The sequence below is a fragment of the Chrysochloris asiatica genome, unplaced genomic scaffold (assembly GCF_000296735.1).
Source record: "Chrysochloris asiatica unplaced genomic scaffold, ChrAsi1.0 scaffold00048, whole genome shotgun sequence".
In the NCBI taxonomy this organism is placed as follows: Eukaryota; Metazoa; Chordata; class Mammalia; order Afrosoricida; family Chrysochloridae; genus Chrysochloris; species Chrysochloris asiatica.
In genome coordinates, this window is record NW_006408566.1 from 774,809 (window position 1) to 796,390 (window position 21,582).

A 21,582-nucleotide genomic window follows, 5' to 3' on the forward strand; every position below is an offset into this window, starting at 1 on the left:
AATCCCCGTTTAGTCCTTTTTTCTAGTTGAAACAGTTCAGGACCAGCTGTGGCCATTTGGGTTTAATTGGAAACTGTATCTTTAAATTTCAAGGAGATCTGTGCGCATGCTTAGTAGAACCCTCTGAGGGTGGGGCTGGGGTGCCCACTGGCTTAGGCACCCCTATAGTCACCCAAACGGAGGTGCGCAGACAGCAAGGGACCAGTGAACAGATACCATAAGAAAAGAATGTCCACACCTTTATCTCAGCGGTTCTACCAGGTGTCTGTGGCCGCTCTGATCCTTTGCCCACGTGATTTCATCCAAGATGGCGGCTCCTGGAACAGCCGAACGTCCTGGACTAGAAAGCAATAGATTTCTTGCTTCTGCCCCAAATTCCCCCAGCTGTGATCCTTCCAACTTTGTAAGTATTCCTTTATATGTAGTTCAGAGTTCTGGGACCAGCCCCTGAACCTGCTTGGTCGGGTATTCTGTGTTGTTGTTGGCAGAGCTCTGCTATACGTCCACCTGATCCGCCATCTTGTTTGTTCCTCTGTCTTATTATTTTTATTTTTTCTTTGGTATTTTAGAGAATGGATGTATTATAATTTATTGTTTCTCTACCACTAAACATTTTTGTTTTGCATTTTGTCACCATTATAAATAGTAGTGCAGTGAACATACTGAGTTTGTCCTGTCAGACCTGTAATTACTAGATATGTTTATAAAAGCTTAAATTTGGAGAGATGTTTACAGTAGACAGTGTATATATAGCTGGTGCTGACACTGATATGAAGTCTCAAAGTATTTTCTCTCTGCACTCTTCTCTTCCAATGTAGCATAATATATAAAATAAAAATTCCAGAGAAGAAAGTAAAATCTGTATTTTTCAAGTCCATACATGTAGTATAAGCTAAGCCCTATCCCTCACTTCTGCACTGTACCCAAGCTTTCAAAAAGTAGACAAAATGCCTTATGTAGTCCCCAAACTTCAGTTCAAAGTGGGAGATCTCTGATAGATCTCAGGAAATGTGGAAAAGGAGTCAGCCATACATACAATCTGCCATAATTCATTATATTGAAGACTCCATTGATGTAAAGACCGCCATTTTGTATTCTATTGTAAAAGAAAAGTGTGACTAAGGATAAAATGTCATCAGTTTTAGTACTACAGATGTTACTATGTGAAAAACTGGGTACTTTAGAATTGGTGAAATATGGAATTTTAATCATTTTCTTTGAAAAATGGTACACTAAACAAAACATAGCACAAAAAAACCAAAGAATGCATTTTAAAATAAGGCCATAGGCAAAAAGAAAAAACAGTTCCTAATGAATGCTGTGGTGGTTGTAGCTTTGGAGTTGGATACAACTCATAGCGATCCTGCACTAGGCTTCCGAGGCTGTAACTCTTCATGAGAGCAGAAAGCCTCATCTTTCTCCTGTGAAACAACAGGTAGTTTTGAAGTGCTGACTTTGAGGTTACTAGCTCGATTCATCATAACTAGACTACCAGAGCTCCTGTTGTAGTTGTTGTTGTTGTTAAGTACCGTGGAGCTGGTTCTAACTTACAGAGACCCTGAACAGGGTTTCTGAGGTTGTAAATCTTTACGGGAGCAAAACGCCTTATCTTTCTCCTGTGGAACTGCTGGTAGTTTCAAACTGCTGACCTTGAGCTTTGCAGCCCTAGAAAAACTATAAAAAGAACATGAAATCTGGAGACCCAAGTTCCTAAAGACAAGCTAATAAGATAGTAGAATGAAATGAAAAAGCAGTTTTCAAAAGTAAGAAAATAAATTGAGGAGTAAGTAGAAGCATTGTAAAATGAATGCATTAAAAACAACAATGAGCAGAATGGTTATGGCTAAAAATTAAAATTTGACAGATCATAGTGAATGCAGAGGTAAAAGATTTTGTAAAAACATAATTGTAATAGATATGGAAAAATATAACAGATGTGCAAAAATGATACAACATGAGGATTGTTGGCATTCCTGAACTAGAAAGACTCCGAAATGTAACCAAAATAGTATTCAGCTTATGATAAAAGAAAATTGCACTGTAATGAAAACCTAAATAAATAGAATATTAGTTTCTAAGAAAAATAGGTCCGGAATAATCAGTTATAAGTATTGTTGGTGTTAGGTGCCATTGAGTCAGTACTGACTCATAGTGACCTTATGCACAGAAGAATGAAACACTGCCCGATCCTGGGCCAACCTCACTACTGTTGCCATGCTTGAGTCCATCGATGTTACCACTTGGCCAATCCACCTCGTTGGGGGATCTTCCTATTTTTCTATGAACCTCTACCTTATCAAACATGATATCCTTCTCCAGGGACTGGCCTCTTCTGACAATATGTCCAAAGTATGAGAGACGAAGTTTGGCCATCCTGGACTCCAAGGAGCACTCTGGCTGCACTTCTTCCAAAATGCATCTATTGGTTCTTTCGGCAGCCCATGGCACTTTCAATATTCTCCTTCAACACCCTAACTCAAAAGCATTGATTCTTCCACGATTTTCCTTATTAACTGTCCAACTTTCGCATGCATATGAGGTTACTGAAAATACCATGGCTTGGGTCAGGTGCATCTTAGTCCTCAAGCTGACATCTTTGCTCTTCAACACTTTAAAGAGTTCCCGTGCAGCAGATTTGCCTAATGCAATATGTCATTTGATTTCTTGACTGCTGCTTCCTTGAGTGTTGATGGTTGATCCAAGAAGAATGAAGACTTTGACAACTTCAATCTTTTCTCCATTGATAAGAATGTTGTTTATTGGTCCAGTGGTGAAGATATTTGTTTTCTTTATATTGAGATGCAATCCATACTGAAGGCTGTGCTCTTTGATCTTCATCAGTATATATTTAAAGTCTTATTAAAAGACTTAGAAGAATTATTCTAGCTAAATGACCAGACTTCAATTTTAATCTGAAGACATCCCAGCAGAAAAGTCAAATTATACATCTGAGGGGTTTAAAATTAGCTGGCTGATCATTTTTTCCACATGTGTTAATATTTCTGAGGCAAGGAAAGTCTGAGCCACTAGACTGTGTAGCTAAGGTGCCTTTGAGGCAACTGAAGGTCAACACAAAAGAAACCAAAAATGATAGCCTCCATGGGTCTTCCATAAAAGAAAATTAATATTGTTTGAAAATGAAATATATCCAGCCAAAAGATGAGAAATATTGTATAGTGACTTGTTGTTAATTGACCTCAAGTTGGTTCTTATTCATAGACCCTGCTTAGGATTTCTGAGAAACAGCTGGTACATTTGAACCACCAACATTGGGGTTAGCAGTATAGCTCTTATCCTACAGTATCATACCAGGATTCTGTATGATATTAAATACAAGGAGAGATGAAATTATAACTTAATAAATTTGGAGGGAAAGATAATAGAGCCCCAATTCTGATACTAACCAAATTTCCCTGTAAATATCAAGACAAGAAACACTAATAAAATGTGCAAGGATTCAAGGAATACTGAGCACTTAAAAGTCCTTCTCAAAAAGAAATCGACAGTGTAATCCAGTCAACCAAATGACAAATCCAATTGGAGAAAGCTGAAATAAGTAGAGTTCTGTAAGAAGACAGGTTTTATACATTGAATCTGTTTAAATATAGAACTAAAATCAAATAACTGTGGGAGTTTACATTCAACTATTAAATACAAATATATATACCTTGACATAGTAAAATGAACAATAAAGCAGAAAGAAGGAAGTGTGTGATTTCCTCATCCTCAGTAGCTAAAAGTCTTGAAATAGTTCCAGTGTTTGAAACAGGTAGTTAAAAAACAAAATAAGGACACAAAGATACCAATTTAAACCATGAAAACGTTTTTCTTCCATTTTTCAGATTATTGAATGTTTTAGAAGTAATAGCTCCCTTCAAGCACTTTAACAAGCTTAGAGAATTTGTTCAAATGAAGCTTCCTCCAGGTTTTCCTGTAAAATTAGGTAAGAAAAAAATGTAGATGTATTTTCAGTGTCTATTTTTGTTTAATAAGAAATATGTTTTAAAGGAAAGTCGAGTTCCTAGTTGTTTAATTTTGTTAAATTTTTTCTGTAATTGTATGCATTAATACTCATGTCAGATATATAAGGTCCTATGTGAGTATTAATTGTATTTTATTTTAATTAAATAGAAGGAATATGAAATATTTTATGTTAATATGGGTGAACTAACAGCACACTGTAATAATGTTTTTAGTGTGAAATAGGAAGATTATAGCTAAGTTCAAATATTTAGAAAACTCCAGTTACTGTATAGTAGAGTTTTTTATTCAATGAGGAATGTCCATATGTTTAATTTTTCAGTCTGAAGTGTTTAAACTTAAATTTTATTTTAATAAATAAAAATCTTTAGAAACAGGAAGCCTCATTTTTGCATATATGACTCTTTGTAGTTTATGTTAGAGAACTGGAAACAAGAGAATATTGAACGGTTTTGTGGTTATTTAGTGTTTGAGGACTGACCTGAAGCTTATCTTGCTGCTCAATATATGCTTGTTCATTCATCCTAATATTCACCCACTGTACTTATCTAGTGCTGCTATAACCGTAGCGTTAGCACACAGAAATTTATTTTCTCATACTTTTGTTGTTGTTGTTAAGTGCCGTCAAGTTGGTTCCGATCCAAAGAGACCCTGTGTAGGGTTTCTAAGGAGTAGCTGGTGAGCTTGAACCGCTGGTCTTGTGGTTCAAACCAACTTTGCAGTCCAGCGAATTAACCCACAGGTCCACATTCTCATACTTTAGGATGCTGAAAGTCTATATTCAGGGAGCTGCTTCTAGAGGAAGGTCTTTGTGTCAGCTTGTTCATTAGTTCCTTGGTAGTCTTCACATAGCTTGGCGTCTGTCTTTCCCCATCTCTGCTTGCTTATATCTCAAAAAATGATTTAAGAAACACTCTATAATAATACTGTATAGTAAAATAAAGCCTTGTTCCCACATGGGATTATAGGCACAGTTATAATAGGATATACAACAAGTATTTTTTGACGACATAGTTCTATCCATAACATCTGCCTAATGTTTTATTACTGCTTACAGTGTGCCAGATGCTCTTAGAGAAACAGGTGACTGAGTAAAAAAATTAACATGTAGTATTAGTGTAGGGTATGTTTTAAGTAAGTCTTTTGAGAGAAAAAACAGATTAAGCTGGCAATCAAGCACAAAAAGAGGGAAAATACATGCTGTATGTATTCCAAGGAACAGATGCTGAAGAAACAGGGACATTCCCCCAAAGCGGTATTGAGAGCTGGTATTCTGAATTCAGATGCCTAGCCTTCTATGAGAATTTAAAATTTCTGTTTGTTAGAGCTACCCACTGGTATTTTTTGTTACAGAAACACTAGAAATAAGTGAACAATGTATCAAATAATGTGGAATATTAATTACAGCAGGACAGAGAAAATTTATAGCATATAAATATATGCATTAAGGAAAGTGGATCAGTCTCAAATCAATAATTTAACGAAAAGGACCAAAATAAACCCAAAGCAAACAGAAGGAAGTAAAGAGGATAAATTAATGAAATTGAAAACAGAACAAGAGTACCAGAAGTCAGTGAAATAAACAGCTGGTCTTTTGAATATAGATCAGTAACGTCAACCGACTTCTAATAAGACTGATTAAAAAGGAGGAAACCAGAGATTACCAATGTAAGAAATGAGAAGAGATAACACTGTATACCTTTCACGTATCTAAATCATTAGAGAACACCAATAAAACTTTGGAGACCTGCTGTGGCACTGTAGGATAAGCACTGAACTACTAACCTTAAGGTTGGCAGTTCAAACCCAACAAATGCTTCTCAGAAACCCTTTACAGGATCACTCTGAGTCAGAACTGACTAGATGGCACTTAACAAATAGTTCTAAACACATATATTTGGCAGTTGGATAAAGCAAACCACTTTCTTGCAAGGCACAAACTACCACAACTCCCTCAAATATGAAATAGATAATTGGAGTAACACTAAAACTACCACATGTTTAAAGAGTAATTAACATTAAATCTACATAATCTCTTTCAGAAAATGAGAGGTGAGGGGAAATTTCCCAATTTATTTTGTGAAGTTTGTGTTACCCTGAAACCCTGATACCCAAACCAGCAAAAATCGTGTCAGTAAGAGAGAAATCTGTTGACCAATGTTGTTGTTAAGTGCCATAGAGTCGATTCTGACCCATAGCGACCCTGTATAGGGTTTCCAAGGAGCAGCTGGTGAGCTTGAACCACCGACCTTGTAGTTCAAATGACTTTGCAGTTTGACACCTTAGCCCACAGCGCCATACCAGGACTCCAATATGAATATAATAAATGCATAAATCCTTAATAGAATAGTTGCAAATAGAAATCAAGAATATATTCGTAATATAATGTATATGATAAGCAAGATTTATTTCAAGGATTGTTAGCCTGGTTCAGTATCTGAAAATCAGTGCAGTATACCATATTAATTAAGTACAGAAGAAAAATTACATGACCATATCAGGTAAGCAGGAATTGCATTTAACAAAATTCAACATCCCTTTTTTAAAAAAGTCAGAAATTTAGACAAACTTCATGCACTTATGGAAATTGCATTATGGTTGGGAGAAAGGAGAACAAGTTATACTAGTAAAAAGTTTTTAGAGAAAAGTAAAGCAATCTAAAGGAATAGGAAATTGCAGTGAGTTACTGAAATGAATATAGTCAAAGGAAACATGAATGTTGGTCAGCAAAGATCGAGTGAGATAAGAGCAAATCAAGTAGAAGGAATAATAAATACAAATGTCCTAAACAGAGTGTTTGATTTATTCTGGAAACTGGGAAGAGTCTAATGTAAAATGTAGCTGCAAGGAAATGAGGAGAAGACAAGCAAAAGGGGCAGAGGCAGCCAGCCAGCTCACATGGGGTAGGATCAAGAAAAGGCTGGGTTTTACTCTAAATGAGACAAAGTCAATGGAGGGTTTTAAGCAGACAAGTGACATTTTAGCTGAAGTTTAAGAGATGTAATGAGAATATATCTCCTGGTGTGGCGCCAAAGAATAAGCACTCAACCTCAGTCAGTTTGAACCACAAGGTCAGTGGTTCAAACTCACTAGCCAGTCCTTGGAAAACCCTATACATTATCTATAATATTGTTTTTAAGCACCTATGTAGCAGAGAATACTAGAAAGATGCTTACCTGTGCCTTATTGACTACACAAAGGCTTTTGATTGTGTGGATCATGACAAGCTATGGACAACTTTGCAAAGTATGAGTATTCCAGAACATTTAATTGTTCTCATGAGGAATCTGTATGTGGACCAAGAGGCAGTTGTTTGAACAAGGGAACACTGAATGGTTTAAAATTAAGAAAGGTGTGCGAAAGGGTTTTATTCTTTCACCATACTTACTCAACCTGTATGGTGAGCAAATACTCCGAGAAGCTGGGTTATATAAAGAAAAACGTGGCATCAGAATTGGAGGAAGACTCATTAACAACCTGCAATATGCAGACGATACAACCTTGCTTTCTGAAATCCAAGAGGACTTAAAATACTGATGAAGCTCAAAGAACACAGCCTTCAGTATGGATTGCATCAATGTAAAGGAAACAAAAATTTTCACCACTGGACCAATAAACATTCTTACCAAGGGAGAAAAGATTGAAGTTGTCAAGGACTTTATTTTTCTTGGATCAACAATCAACACTCATGGAAGCAGCAGCCAAGAAATCAAATGATATATTGCATTTGGTAAATCTGCTGCACAAGACCTTTTTAAAGTGTTGAAGAACAAAGATGTCAACTTGAGAACTAAGGTACGCCTGACCCTAGCCATAGTATTTTCAGTAACCTCATATGCATGCGAAAGCTGGACAGTGAATAAGGAAGATAGTGAAGAATTGATGCTTTTGAATTATGGTGTTGGAGAATATTGAAAGTGCCATGGGGTTGCCAAAAGAACAAACAGATCTGTGTTGGAAGAAGGGCAGCCCAGCCAGAGTGCTCCTTGGAGGTCAGGATAGCCAAACTTCATCTCTCATAATTTGGACTTACTGTCAGGAAGGACCACTTTCTGGAGAAGGATATCATGTTTGGTAAGGTGGAGGGTCAGAGAAAAAGAGGAAGACCGCCAGCGAGATGAATTGTCAAAGTGGCAGCCTTCAATGGACTCGAGTGGCAACAATTTGAGGTTGGCCCAGGATTGGGCAGTGTTTCGCTCTGTTGTGCATAGGGTCACTATGAGTCAGTACCAACTTGATGGCACCTAACAACAATATAGGGTTAGTGGTTGTGAACCTCTGAGCCTGGACTTAGCAGTACAGTGCTTTTCCTGCAGCATCACACCTAGAATGTTATTTTTGTTAAGCGCTGTTGAGTGAGTCACTTCTGACTCACAGCAGTCCTGTATATGGTTTCCGAGGAGTGACTATGGGTTTCAACCATCCTTGTGGTCCAGTGCTTACCCTACAGTGCCACATCAGGACTCAGTACCTAGAACAGAGATCAATAAACTTTTCCTGAAAGTTAATATTCTAGGTTTTATGGTGGCCTTGTGGTTTTATCCTTAGTATCTCAACTCTTCTGTAGCCAAAGTAGCCATCGACAATAAAGTGGGTTGGATGGTGTTCCTTTAAAACTTTCTTTATGGATACAGAAGTTTGAATTTCTTGCAGTTTTCACATTACAAAGTAGTGAATCTATTTTTTCCCCTAATGATTTAAAAAATGTAGGCCAGCAAAAACAGGCCAGGTAGCAGACCATTTTTCTGGCCTTTGGATTAGAACAGCATTTACATATTGCTATTGTTGGTTGTTGTTGTTGTTGTTAAGTGCCGTCGAGTCGGTTCCGACCCATAGCGACCCTGTACAGGGTTTCCGAGGGTGTAAATCTTTACGGGAGTAGAAAGCCTCATCTTTCTCCCGCGGAGCGGCTGGTAGTTTCGAACCGCTGACCTTAAGGTTCGCAGCCCGATTCGTAGCCACTACGCTATTGTTGGTAAGTGCTGTCTAATTCCTTTCAACTCTTTGCAACCCTGTATAGCGTTTCCGAGATATGGCCAATGGGTTTGAATCACTGACCTATCAGTTAGCAATCTAGTGCTTATCCTATAGTGCAACACGATCATGTAATTCTTGTTTACGTCTGTGTTCGAGCCTGATTTTTTTTTAACATCAATGTATTGCTTTCTCTAATAAAGTACTAGAATTAAATCAGGAAAAGACTTTTATTTTTAATCATAGATTCAGGTTTAATTTTACAGATGAAATCCCCAAGATCCACAGCAGATATGACTTTAAAAATAATTAGAAAATTTTATAATTTGTGCTATTCTGCAGTGGTATGGTATTAACCCTAATTCTGATGGTTTTATCCTACATATCTAAGGGATTGTTTTCAGTGTTGTTGTAAAATAAAAGGATTAACAGTTTATTTGAATTAGAATGAAGAGTGCCGGTCAGTCAGAATATTCTATATGCTCTATTCTTAAGATGTTAAAATGTAGAAATTAAAAAATCAGTTACTCTTCTGCCATGCAGTAAAGAATACTAGAATATGATATTATAGTTTTAAGGTTGGGAAGGCTTGGAATTTTAAGTTTTCAGCGTCAGTTTTGATACCTAGGTGTCTTTCCTTCTACAAACAAACCTTTCTCCAAAACACACACATACTTGGGTATTTGAGTAGTTTGTTATATGTTAAGGAGTTTCAAGCATCTATAGATTAACATTTGATTTTACAATGCTTTTTCAATTATTCTCTGTAGATATACCCGTGTTTCCCACGATCACAGCCACTGTGACTTTTCAGGAGTTTCGATATGATGAATTTGATGGCTCTATCTTCACTATACCTGATGACTACAAGGAAGATCCAAGCCGCTTTCCTGATCTTTAACTCACCTGGAAAATGTCTCTGACCAAGAAAACCAAGAGATTAGAGACCCCAGAACTGGATTCAAATAGAAGGGATAAACTCTTTTCAGTGATATAAAGGGAAATTACACACTGAATTGACACATCAGTCATATAATAATGAAATGGGCATCTAATAAGAATTTCAGCCTTTCTTGATGTGCCATTTTGTCTTTTAAAAAATGTTACGTGTAATAGTTTGACACCTTAATGACCCTAATACCTTCTCATGTAATACAGCTGAGCGCTGATTTGTTTTTAAAAATTTTTACACTTCTTGTTGAAATATATATGCATATAAATATCTATATCTATATCTATATATAAAACACTCCTGGACCATTAACATAAATTAAATGTCTTAAGAGATATGTCCTTTTAAACTTGTCATCTTTCAAGGTGACATTTATATTCCTTCAAGCTTTGTTTTCATAAAATATAAACTGTAACATTATGTATAGTTCAATAATTTGAATGTTTGTTCAATATAATGAACTAGAAGGAATGCGATTTTCTGTAGATGAATGAACCAAATGGTAACGATTAAACAATTGCATTTATATGTTGTAATACATTTCAGAAGGAACGTTCACTCTGCAGAGAATAAGGTACCTCCTTTAGCATTTTAGTGCAATTCATTGTGGTGCTATTTGTTTTTACCTGAATTCTTTATTCAATGAAAAATGTTACTAATCTTTCTTTCATAGAACTTTTTTTTTTTAAACTTACGTTTAAAAGTTCTTGTTATATGTTCATGATAAGGTATGTTTAGCATGTTTAAAAGATTAATCTTCCAAATCATAGCACTTTAAAAAAAATTCAAATTTTTTAACTTGCTTCTTAATAAGTGCACATCAGTCTTATTATTTTGCATATAGTGGAGTATGACTGCACTGCTGTCAGTTAACCCCCCAGATGTTTTGGACTTCTCTACATGTTTAATGCTTTCAAATTAATGTGAAAACGTTTTTCATATGCTGACAATATATGCTACAAGTTAAATTCTAGAAACCTACACAATACTAATTACTTTTGTCTGTTTTCTTAAGTCACAGGAAAAATATTAATTTTAATTATATCAAAGTATTAAAATCATGCATCACTAATTTTGCAACTCAAACATTACATACTTTGATCAGTATGATTTGAAGGTCCAATAACTACAGTAGAGAGAATAATGTGTAAGTCATTAAGAATCAGGTTATATTAAAAGAGTTTAAAATACGTATTATGATGCATTACAGAATGCCTGTCAAGATTTTTAGTGACCAGTAGTTTAAAGTTTTCCCAGAATTTTAGAGTATTTGAAGTGGGTTTAGAGACTTTTATTTAAGAAATTATTTATTTAATAATAAACTGATTCTAGACATGCTACATTGCTTATGTTGACATTTTATCAAATATATTTTATAATGAAGGAAAATAATCTTAGTTTAAAAAATGAAAGCCTGGTAAACTCAGACCAGCTTTATTGAACAGTAAGCTGATTATTTTGGGAATGGTTGTTATATCAAATGAGTCACACAGATTGTTTTCAATGGTTCTTTGAAGTTTGAGATACTCAAAGGCAATGGTCACAGTTGATCTTTGGCTCTCCCCTTCCTTTGTGGCTAGTAGAGAAATAAATTTCTAGAATGTACTGTAGAGTGTTTCTTAAGTGCTGACACCTAGAGGAGAAAAAACATGGTTACTTGCAGCTTGGGCTTTATTTAAGGCTTCCTTTTGGTATAGTGCTATGGTTTGAACTGACAAGTGCACCAGCTGCTTGCTATACAGGTTTGCAGTGGGTCGGAACCGACTTGATGGCACTTAACAAAAGCTGTGATCACTTTTCTGCTGTGGTACAGTGGAAGAACGAAGACGGCAAAAAACCTTTGTACTTGGATTTTAAGTATTATACTTTCTTAAAGAATAGCAGAAATATTATCCATCCAAAATGTCTTTTCTCTGATCACAATGGACAAGCAAATGTCAGTAAACATATGGCGTCAACAAGAAGCTTTACACAATATGAGATAGTTCAAACTGTGCCTTTTAATCCAGTTAATGAAACTAAACCTTTGCTGCAAATGATCAGACCATATATTTAGGTAATCGTACATAAAAATTTTGTAGTGTCATTCTACATCTTCCACATTTTAACAAGTGGACCATTGGATGGTCACCTTTAATGGCAATTTGGAAATGCTCAAGATGTCCTGATTATGATGATGGTATAATTGATACATTTCAAAATCTGTCACACACAGGGCTAACAACCTTGTTTCTCAAGGTAATAATGAAGGCCTGGGTCTGGTGTGGTGCTGTTAGTTAATGTGCCAAGATTGCAAAGCTTTTTGAACTGTAAAGTTGGTGGTTCAAGCTCACCAGCTGCTCCTTGGAAACCCTATACTGGGTTACTGTGGGTCAAAATGGACTCAACAGCACTTAACGATTGTTTAGATGGCCTGCTCTGTAGTTTTTGCAAAGGAGTCCTGGTGGAACTGTGCGACAAGTGTTGGGCTCTTAACTGCTCTTCTGCTGGGTACAGATGAGGCTTTCTGCTCCCAGATTTAGTCTTAGAAACCCTATGTAAGATCACTGTGAGTTGGGGATCAATTTATCAAATTTTTGTTTAGAGCAAAGATTCCATTTTGAGGCAATGAACATAATGGAGTTAAATATTATTATAAAATACTGACCTTTGCTCAGAGTTTCTGGGTAGTGCAAGTTAATCATTATTTGGATTAAGTGTAAGATTGGGACTTTTGGGGTGCCTTGGAAAAAAGGCCTGGCAATCCTAAAAAAAATGAGCTACTGAAAACCTTATGGAGTACAGTTCTACTCTGACCATTGGGATCATTTTATCAGCAAATAAATTTTTAAAATGAGTTTTTATTTATTTACAATGGTACCCAAGGCACAAAGAATTATAATTTCCCTTTTACCACAGCACCTGAAGCAGAATCTTTTAAGGGTTTTCAATCATGATTTTACTGGAAAGTAGAAATTCTGTGTAGCATACCTCCCATAATTGAAAAAGTTCTTGGTCACTAAAAAGGAAGTGATGTTGTACAGGGACAAATTATGAATATGAGTATAGGAGTTTGGAAGAATCCTGGTATGGTGCTGTGGGATAAGCAATGGCTGACGAACTGCAATGTAAGGTTGGTAGTACAAACCAACTCCCAGAAACCTATACTGAGTGGGAACTGACAGGAGTCTGGAAGGCAGAATGATGCAGAAGCTCCCATTTTGTAGCTCATATACATTGTGGTTTATCTGCTGGTGCCTCACACCTCATTGGTATTAAGCAGCAGCGGGGCCTGCAATTACTCTAAACCTTGGAACCTCCTTCAGCTTACTATTCTGGCTACGTGTGCTTAGATCCATGTTGAAGGACCCCAGCCCACCAAGGGCATAAAGTAGAAGGGCATAAAGTAGCAAGAACTGACCCACACATTTCAGTCCATCCTTGTGGGTTCTAGTTTATTGTTCTCTCCCACCAATCATACACTTTTCCTTCCAGACTGCCTGTGGAAGTTTCAACTTCAGATGCAGAATGCTTAACTAGCTCTTACAATTAATTTCTCTTAGTGGATCTGCTTCTCTGATCAAAACATTGACTGAATACCAATTTTGTTTCAAGAATATTCGTAATCTGCATGCTTGTCTTCCAAAACTTAGCATTTATGTAAACCTAAATTTGTCACCTTGTTCATAGTGAATGAAAAAGTTTTACTTAGTAGTATCATTGAAAGTGAACATGATTTTGCAGAAAGCTCATCTGATTATCACTTAGGATATTAGAAAATGTTTTTACTAATTACATCTTGGAGTAATTGAACAATATTAAACATCCTTCGGAACATTCCATTTATTTGTGATCCCATCTTAAATATCTTGCAGACAAATACCAGTACTTTTACTGAACTAGCAAATAAAAGAGGGGGCAGGGAAGGAATCATGATGCTAATTTTAATGACTATACATTGGGAAACTAAAAATAAAAGGTTTTTGAAAAGGAATTCATATGTGTCACTACCTCATTTATCAAGGACAGAATTGTATTGGCTATTTTAAAGAATGTTTATTACCAGAGTCATATATCTACAAAACTTCAGAATTCATCTCATGTAACGAAACAGTGACTGTATCTACTTGTTCAGTGTTGATGAGTCGTTTTCAAATCATAGTGACTGTAGTGTCAACCTTTACAGGAGCAGAAAGCCTCATCTTTCTCCTGTAGAACAGTGAGTGGGCTTGAACCTCCAACCTTGTGGTTAGCAACTAGTGCTTATCCTACAGAGGTACTGTGCTCCCAATAAAGCTTTGGTAGTAGAGATATTCTGATCATAAAACAAGTACAGTTTAAAATTCCATTACATTCACATTTAACAACTACATTTAGAAAAACATTTAAAATAGAACAGGGATAATATAGTCAGATTTGATATACATCAAGGAACAGAGGTCTCAATTCCAGTTCAAAAAATAACCTTCAAAGACAATGGACACTAAACATTTTATCTGGTGCCCAACTAAGGAAGAAAGTGGTAAGAGTGGTATATTGAAGACTGAGTATGATACATTAAAACCTGGGTCGCTATGGGTCAGAATCAACTCAATGGCACTTAACAACAATTGTAAGGTATAACTCCAATCCAGGTTGAAGTTGTTTTTGCTTTTGTAATAGTAGTCTAGTTTTCCTACCTTAAGTGCTTACCTTTCCATGTTGCTATGCTCTTAAAGATATAATTTACCAGTAGAAAATTATGCCAAGTTATCATTAAGTGCCTTTAAATCTATTGTGACTCACAGTCACCCTCTATTATGTTTCCAGGGAGTGGCTGATGGATTTGAATTACTGTCCTGGTGGTTAGTACTCCAATGCTTACCCTACAGCATCACACCAGGACTTCATAAGGCAACATTAGCTTTCTCAAAAGCTTAATCACACACATACTGTACTGCTTTTAACATTATCCACAATCTATTATTAGTTTTAAAAAGTCCCATAATCAAATAGCAGCTATCGTTTACAGATTCAGGCATTGGTCAAATTTTCTTCTTAACTACCAAATCGTAAGGTAGGTCTTCACTTGCATTTTACACAAAGAAAACTTAAGATAATAGGTCTCTCAGCTATAAATAAATCACACTCTTCACTTCCAAATTAAATAGGCTTGTTATATAGCCACCACCTCTCATTCTTGAAGCATTTAAGAAAACAAATAGGGCAAACATTTTTCTAATAAAACCTTTATTTTTAAATCATTTTACTACCAAATACAAAGCACAAAACTCAGTGTGGAGGCAGTGTTCATTTGATTTGAACTGTTTTTCTGTGTTAAAGGCTGGTGTTTCAATACAGCCCTACCTTTGGTTAGAAAAATGTTGTTTTATAGCCAGCTTCTCAGTTCTTTTTAAATAGTATAACTGTAGTCAGATATGGTAATGGAATGAGTAATATTAGGTTTAACCACACAAAATTGCCAATATTTGGCTTCTGAGTTATAAAAATGATATATATGGTTCAACGTTATTATCTACTAGAAAATATCTTTAAATTCAAGTAAATGTCAATTGCACTCAACTTCATTTTTAAATGCAGTAATGATTATTAGGACTATTACTGTAACATCTTATATAGACAAAATTCATTTTGATAAAAATCTCTAAAAAGTTACTATAAACTGTAAAAACACTGTTGCTTTCCCACGTGGCATTTTGATTTTTGAAAGTTTAAAAAAAGAAAAAGAAAAAGAAAAAAAGCTCAAGCTTGGATAAAAGCGACATGTTTCCAAGTCTTTCCCCCTCAATCCCAGATATCCAAACACTATTAATTGCATACATGAATAAATATACTATTGAGTAGTTTACAGTATATACATACTGTTGACAGCTTCAATACTATTCCAAAAACATACTTCAATGAAAATATAAATTTACTAAGATACAGGTGGGGGTCACTTATTTATCCCGAAGTCTATCACTTCATTCAGCCACATTCCCACACCTAACATGAAATAAAATTGCACTATGAGAAAAAGTGTTAAAGAAAGAAATGAAATCAACTTTGACACTCTTGATGGCAACTAATCACTACAGTGATGGATTTTATCTTGATACCACATTTATATATGGATAGAAAGAGCAAAGAAAACTGAATGAGGTAATGTCATACATTCAGAGAGTAAATAAATACAAGTACAGGTTTACAGAAACACATATAAGTTTAAGGGTTTTATTATCAAAGTCCTTGTAAAACAATTTCAGAAACTGTACATCAACATGGCACAGACTGTAGCCTACTTTTGCTTTGACTGCACAAAAGTGAAGCGTAAACTCCTGTAACTAAGAAAACAGTTGCCTAACTACTTTGCATATAACATGAAATCACTGTGCATAACAATACTACTGTAGTAACAGTAACACAAATTTATTGGTTTTATACAACTTGAGATCAAAAGTACATTATCAAGTTGATTTGTCTTATTTTAAAAGCATACGAAGAAGGTCAATTTAAAATGCACTTTCCCCTTTTTCTAACAGTGAGCTTAAAACAAATTTAGTTAAGAGTGGAAAAACTGAAAATCAGGACAAGATAGAACTCTCTTTTACAAATGGATTTCCAGGCAGAAAGCTTTCATTGATGTTGATATGGAAATAAATTATTTCAGGGAAAAAAACAACAACAACCAAATCCCAAATACCTTATGAAAAAGTATACAATGCTTTTTCAAAGTATGCTGCTACTCACTGCCAAAGTTTTATTTGAAATCTTCTGTTTCTGTAATTAAAGTCTAATCAGCGATCAAAAACGTTAGTGTATATATATACATATATATATATATACCTTTCAAAGTTAAACAAAAGCCACAAAAATTTAGCCACAAGGCTTAAAAGGATTATCTATTTCAAATGTTCATTTTCAGATGTAACTGTAAGAATGTTAATTTGTTGAGTCAACAAACAAGACCCTAAATAGATCCATTATGTTGAAGGGTTTTAATGACATTTAGAATATTCCTGCCACAATTAACATGCAATCAGTGCATTCCCTACATGGCTGTATTACGGCAATGAATCAAATTCTAGAAATACTATAAGTGAACTTACTTAATAAAGGAGATCATACAACATAAACAATCCATGCCTGCTGTAGATGCATGCAGCTTTTCATTTTTATTACGAAGCAGCACCAGAATAGAAAACTGCTGTTTACGCAATCAGATTTCACCATGACAAGAATTGGTTACCATGTACCATTTTCTAAAAGCTTTTGATGTAAGTAACTAATATCATTATCAGGAGCTTTATATAACCATTTTATAACTCAGAGCTGTATACATCTAGATTTGAGATGAACAAATACAGCATGAAGAAATCACACAAAGGAATGACACTGATGCATGTATACAGTTAGAATACCTGTAGAGGCAATATTCAGTCACTCATATCCATGTCTTCTTCATGATGATCATCTCCATTTACTTTGGATTCTCTGAGTAAATCTCCAGTTCCCTTTTCCACAGAACATTCCTTTGTTTTAGGGGAACCTGCTTCCATTGGCTTCTTTTCTTCTTTTTTCTCTTTCTCGCTGTCATAGCCCTGTTCCTCTTCATCGTAATCTCGTGTAACCTGCTTTGCCAAGGAAAATAAACAACGTAAACTTCTTCAAAGAAAAGTGGCTTCTTACAAATATGCACTCACCCTAAATACCACAGTGAATTAGTTTGTAAACATACTTTTACATCTTTGTCACTCTCTGATTTTCTTTCCCGTTCTTTCTCCTTATCTTTACTCTTCTTCTTCTTGCTTGTTGATCGTTCTCTTTCATCTCTACTTCTTTCTTTGTCTTTCTTCTTCTCCTTTTTATGTCTGGAACAGAAGAATGTGTTCAAAACAGATGCTTTAAAAAAACTCCTCTCAATAGGTTTCATCCTTAAAGCTGAAAATGTTTTAAAGTTGTTTAGAAATACAGACCCATGTTTTTACATGATATAAGCAGGATAGCAAAGATGAAATTTCAAAATAACAGGACAACAGAGGTATGAACTATGCTGAAGAAATACAGGCAAGATCTTGCAATGTCTCAAATCATAATATAATTTTAAGCACTTTAATGTAGAAAAGCTGTAGGACAGTTTTAAAACTACAAACCAACAACTTCTGAGAAATGAAAAGTTTTATCTGAATGGTTAACATTGTTCTTACCTCCTAGGGGATGGTGAGCGAGATAACTTTCTTTTAGGAGACCTGGGCTTCTTAGGAGACCTTGTTCCACTCCTGCTCCTCCTTCGCCTTCTCTCTCTACAATCACAAATAGGCCAAGTGGGCTTTCAGCTATAACTATTATCTCAAAAATGCAGATACATAATAACATTATAAAAAAGCTCCATATGAACTACTACAAATTTCTAATCCTTGTGTGTTGGGCTGCTCGTCAATCACCTGCTCCTTGGAAATCCCTATGGAGCAGTGGTGCTCTGTTCAATGTGGTTGTTGTGACTCAGCACAACAGTTGAGTGGAATTTTATAATATTGAACTAAGTCAACTGGAAACCATTACCATTTGTCTTTCCTTATTTCATCTTAAAACTTTTTCTAGCAATTATTCTTAAAGGCATAATATCAGGAGATTAGAACTGGTGATACATCAAAAAATTATAACTAAATCTGAGGGCAAACAGATTATAACCCTTTCTAATGCACGAGGAAAAACCTGCTTGAAGTGTATTATTATTTAAAAATCTGCTTTTAAATTCAAATATTTACTGGCCAGAACAAATAAAGGATAAATCAGTAATTTGGTGACATGTAAGGTATATGCTAATAAGGTACCCTCACAATAACTTTTTAATCATTAGTAAAATACACAGAACTAGAGTTAATGGTAACAACTGCCCACTCCCCAATCATGCTGTGAGCAATTAGTTTTAAGAGATACAAGCCTTTCTTTCCCCTATCTTCTAATTAAGTATTTTTTTGTTTTGTTTGTATCCTGCTCCCATCATTTTTAAAGTTCTTACAAAACTTGCTCAGTGACCATTATATAATTTGGGTACAAACCAACCAACCAACCAACCAACCAACCAACCAACGAACCAAAAACCCCTATTACTTTCAGTTGTCTAGTTTCCAAATGATACTTTTTTCCTACTTCTGTAGCTAGCTGTCTGACCTATTATCCGTGAAACATCATACAACTTAACATTCATTCATCAAATGTTTATTGTGTTTGTCAAAACTGTATGTCTCATAATTTTTGCTACTGTTTTATGTGTCTGATGGTGAAAACTCCTAGATAGATGTTTTATACTGTACTTTTGTCCTCTCCATGAATTGTATCATACCTGCAAACACATAGTATTCATTATAAACTCAGAAGATATCTTAACTTTCATGAGCCAATAGTGCAATAGACTTAGGAACTCATATATATAACTTCATTAAAGCAATAGGCATGAAAATGCCTCCAGTTTTATGGTAAGAAAATACACGTTGTGTTTTCAACTTACATAGTCTTTTGACTATTTATACCTCAAACCTGATTTGACATTTTGTTCAATATTTATATCTCGTTTCACTTTTAATTTTCACACAGTTACTTAAAATATTTCTTCTGGTCATCCCATACCTACAAGTTTTAATGTATGGTTATCAGTTACATGACTTTTAGCATCTTCAGACTGCAAACATCACCATTTTGAAACAATTTAACCACTCCTGAAAGAAACCTTTTGAACTTTAGTTCTCCAACCAGACATAGTACTCAGCACCAGGCAACCAACTAATCTACTTTCTGTCTCTACTAATTTGGACATATAAATGGAATCAGAGAATGCAATCTTCTGTGCCTGGTTTCTTTCACTTAGTATATTTTCAATATTTCATCTGGTGGCATGCTGTTAAGTGCCATGGAGTCGATTTTGACTCATAATGACTCTATATAGGGTTTCTGAGGAGTAACTAGTTAAGTTTTTGAACTGCCGACCTTGTGGTTCAAACAGACTTTATAACCCAGCGCATTAACCTTAAGTGCCATATATTATCAGAAATTCCTTTTGTGAACTGAGTGATGGTTTACAAAGCATATCATCAGCTTTATAATCAGTTTATTCCTTTTAATTGTCAAAACAATACTCCATTGCATGACGTACCACATTTTATTTATCTATGCATCAGCTGAAGGCCATCTGTGGTGTTCTATCTATTCTGAATAATGTTGTTACCAACATTTTATACAAGTTTTTATGTGGAATAATGTTTTCAGTTTTCTTGGGCATATCCCTAGAAGTAGAACTGCCAAACTGTTTTATAAGTGGAAGCACCATTTTACATTTCCATCATAAGTGTATGATGGTTCCATTTCCTCCACACCCTCATTGAACACTTATTACCAGAGTCCTTTCATTACAGATATCCTTGTAGTCATGAAGTATAATCTCACTGTGGTTTGATTAGCATTTCCTTGATGATTAATGATGCTGAGTATCTTTGCACGTATTTTGGATATTTGTGGTGAAATTTCTAATTCAGGTTCCATTGCTCATTTTTTCACATTGGGCTGTCTTTTTATTATTGCATTATAGTTCTTACATATATTAGACCTCACTGATTAACGACTTGCAAGTACTGTGTACTACTCTGCCTTTTCAGTTTCTTGATAATATTCCATAAAACAAAAAGTTCTTAATTGTGATAAAGTCCAATTTGCTTATTTACTTTTTCTTTTGTTGTTTATGTTTTGGTATCATATCTGGGAAACTACTGTCAAATGACAAAGATGATTCCTGTTTTCTAATAGCTCTTACACATTTAGGTTTTTCATCCATTTTGAGTTAATTTTTACATATGGTATAAGCCTCCCAGAGAATTTAATAAGCTGAGCAATGAATACTGAAGCCAAACACAAATGAGACTGAAGAGAGAAAAAAGAATTATGGACATCCCTTATTTATTATCAAGGATTTCATGTTGTGTAAAAATATATTTAATAATGTTTGCAAAACAGTTTGAATTTCACAATGCAATTTATAGATATAATTACTAATCTAAGAATGACAAATATCAGATCTAGAATTTTCTCCCATCAAAATGTCAATAAATTGCAACATAATAAAACCTTTTTAACCAACAATTCAGATGCTTTAGCCACCAAAACCGTTAGACTAGGAAAAAACAGCATGTGGGGATGCATATAGCAAAAATAGAAACTGACCTCGGTTGAATTCCGTGTTGTTTCAAATACCCTCTACACCATAAATTACTAAGTAAAAAGAGAGATGAACCTCAGGTTATTCTTCACAAATTGCCTTTAAAAAAACTCTCAATGTAATGGCAAAGCCTAACTTCTTTCAACACTGAAATAGTATCTATCATCTGAAAAATACTTCATGTTCACAGGCTACTGCTATTGCAAAGTTAGCGGGAGGGGGAAGACATAAAGAGAGGTTATGATGCTACCTTACCTGCTTGCACTTCTAGAACGTCTGGCTGTGCTATAACTTTTTGGTGGTGTTTTGGAACGTTTCTTTTCTTTATCTTCTTTCTTTTTGTCTCTAGTAAATGAACACAGCTTATGAATAAATTAATTAAAACTCAGCAAATGTATATATAAAAAACAGTATAAATAAAACCCAAAGTACAATTAAGTCTGTTCTATATTTGAAAATACTAGTATTATTCTGATAGAAATAACCTAGAAATAACAGTACAAGAAAT

At 35.0% G+C, this 21,582-nt stretch overlaps 2 protein-coding genes across 3 annotated transcripts in view; one reads left to right on the forward strand and one right to left on the reverse strand.

The window, feature by feature from the left end:
- ANKRD13C (ankyrin repeat domain 13C) overlaps positions 1-10,691 on the forward strand; it is a 113,792-nt gene extending 103,101 nt beyond the window's left edge. The window contains exons 12-13 of the mRNA XM_006862412.1: positions 3,843-3,943; positions 9,726-10,691. Of these exons, the coding sequence (XP_006862474.1) occupies positions 3,843-3,943; positions 9,726-9,856 (232 nt within the window). The 3' untranslated portion in view covers positions 9,857-10,691. The remainder of the gene's footprint in view (positions 1-3,842; positions 3,944-9,725) is intronic.
- Positions 10,692-16,069: 5,378 nt separating this feature from the next.
- SRSF11 (serine/arginine-rich splicing factor 11) overlaps positions 16,070-21,582 on the reverse strand; it is a 55,805-nt gene continuing 50,292 nt past the window's right edge. The window contains exons 10-13 of one of the 2 annotated variants that reach the window (XM_006862414.1): positions 21,330-21,419; positions 18,073-18,168; positions 17,604-17,736; positions 16,070-17,496 (exon numbers count right to left, since the gene is read on the reverse strand). In XM_006862414.1, the coding sequence (XP_006862476.1) occupies positions 17,302-17,496; positions 17,604-17,736; positions 18,073-18,168; positions 21,330-21,419 (514 nt within the window). In that variant the 3' untranslated portion in view covers positions 16,070-17,301. Of the gene's footprint in view, positions 17,500-17,603; positions 17,737-18,072; positions 18,169-21,329; positions 21,420-21,582 lie in introns of both variants that reach the window. The other variant, XM_006862413.1, reaches the window with a different exon arrangement.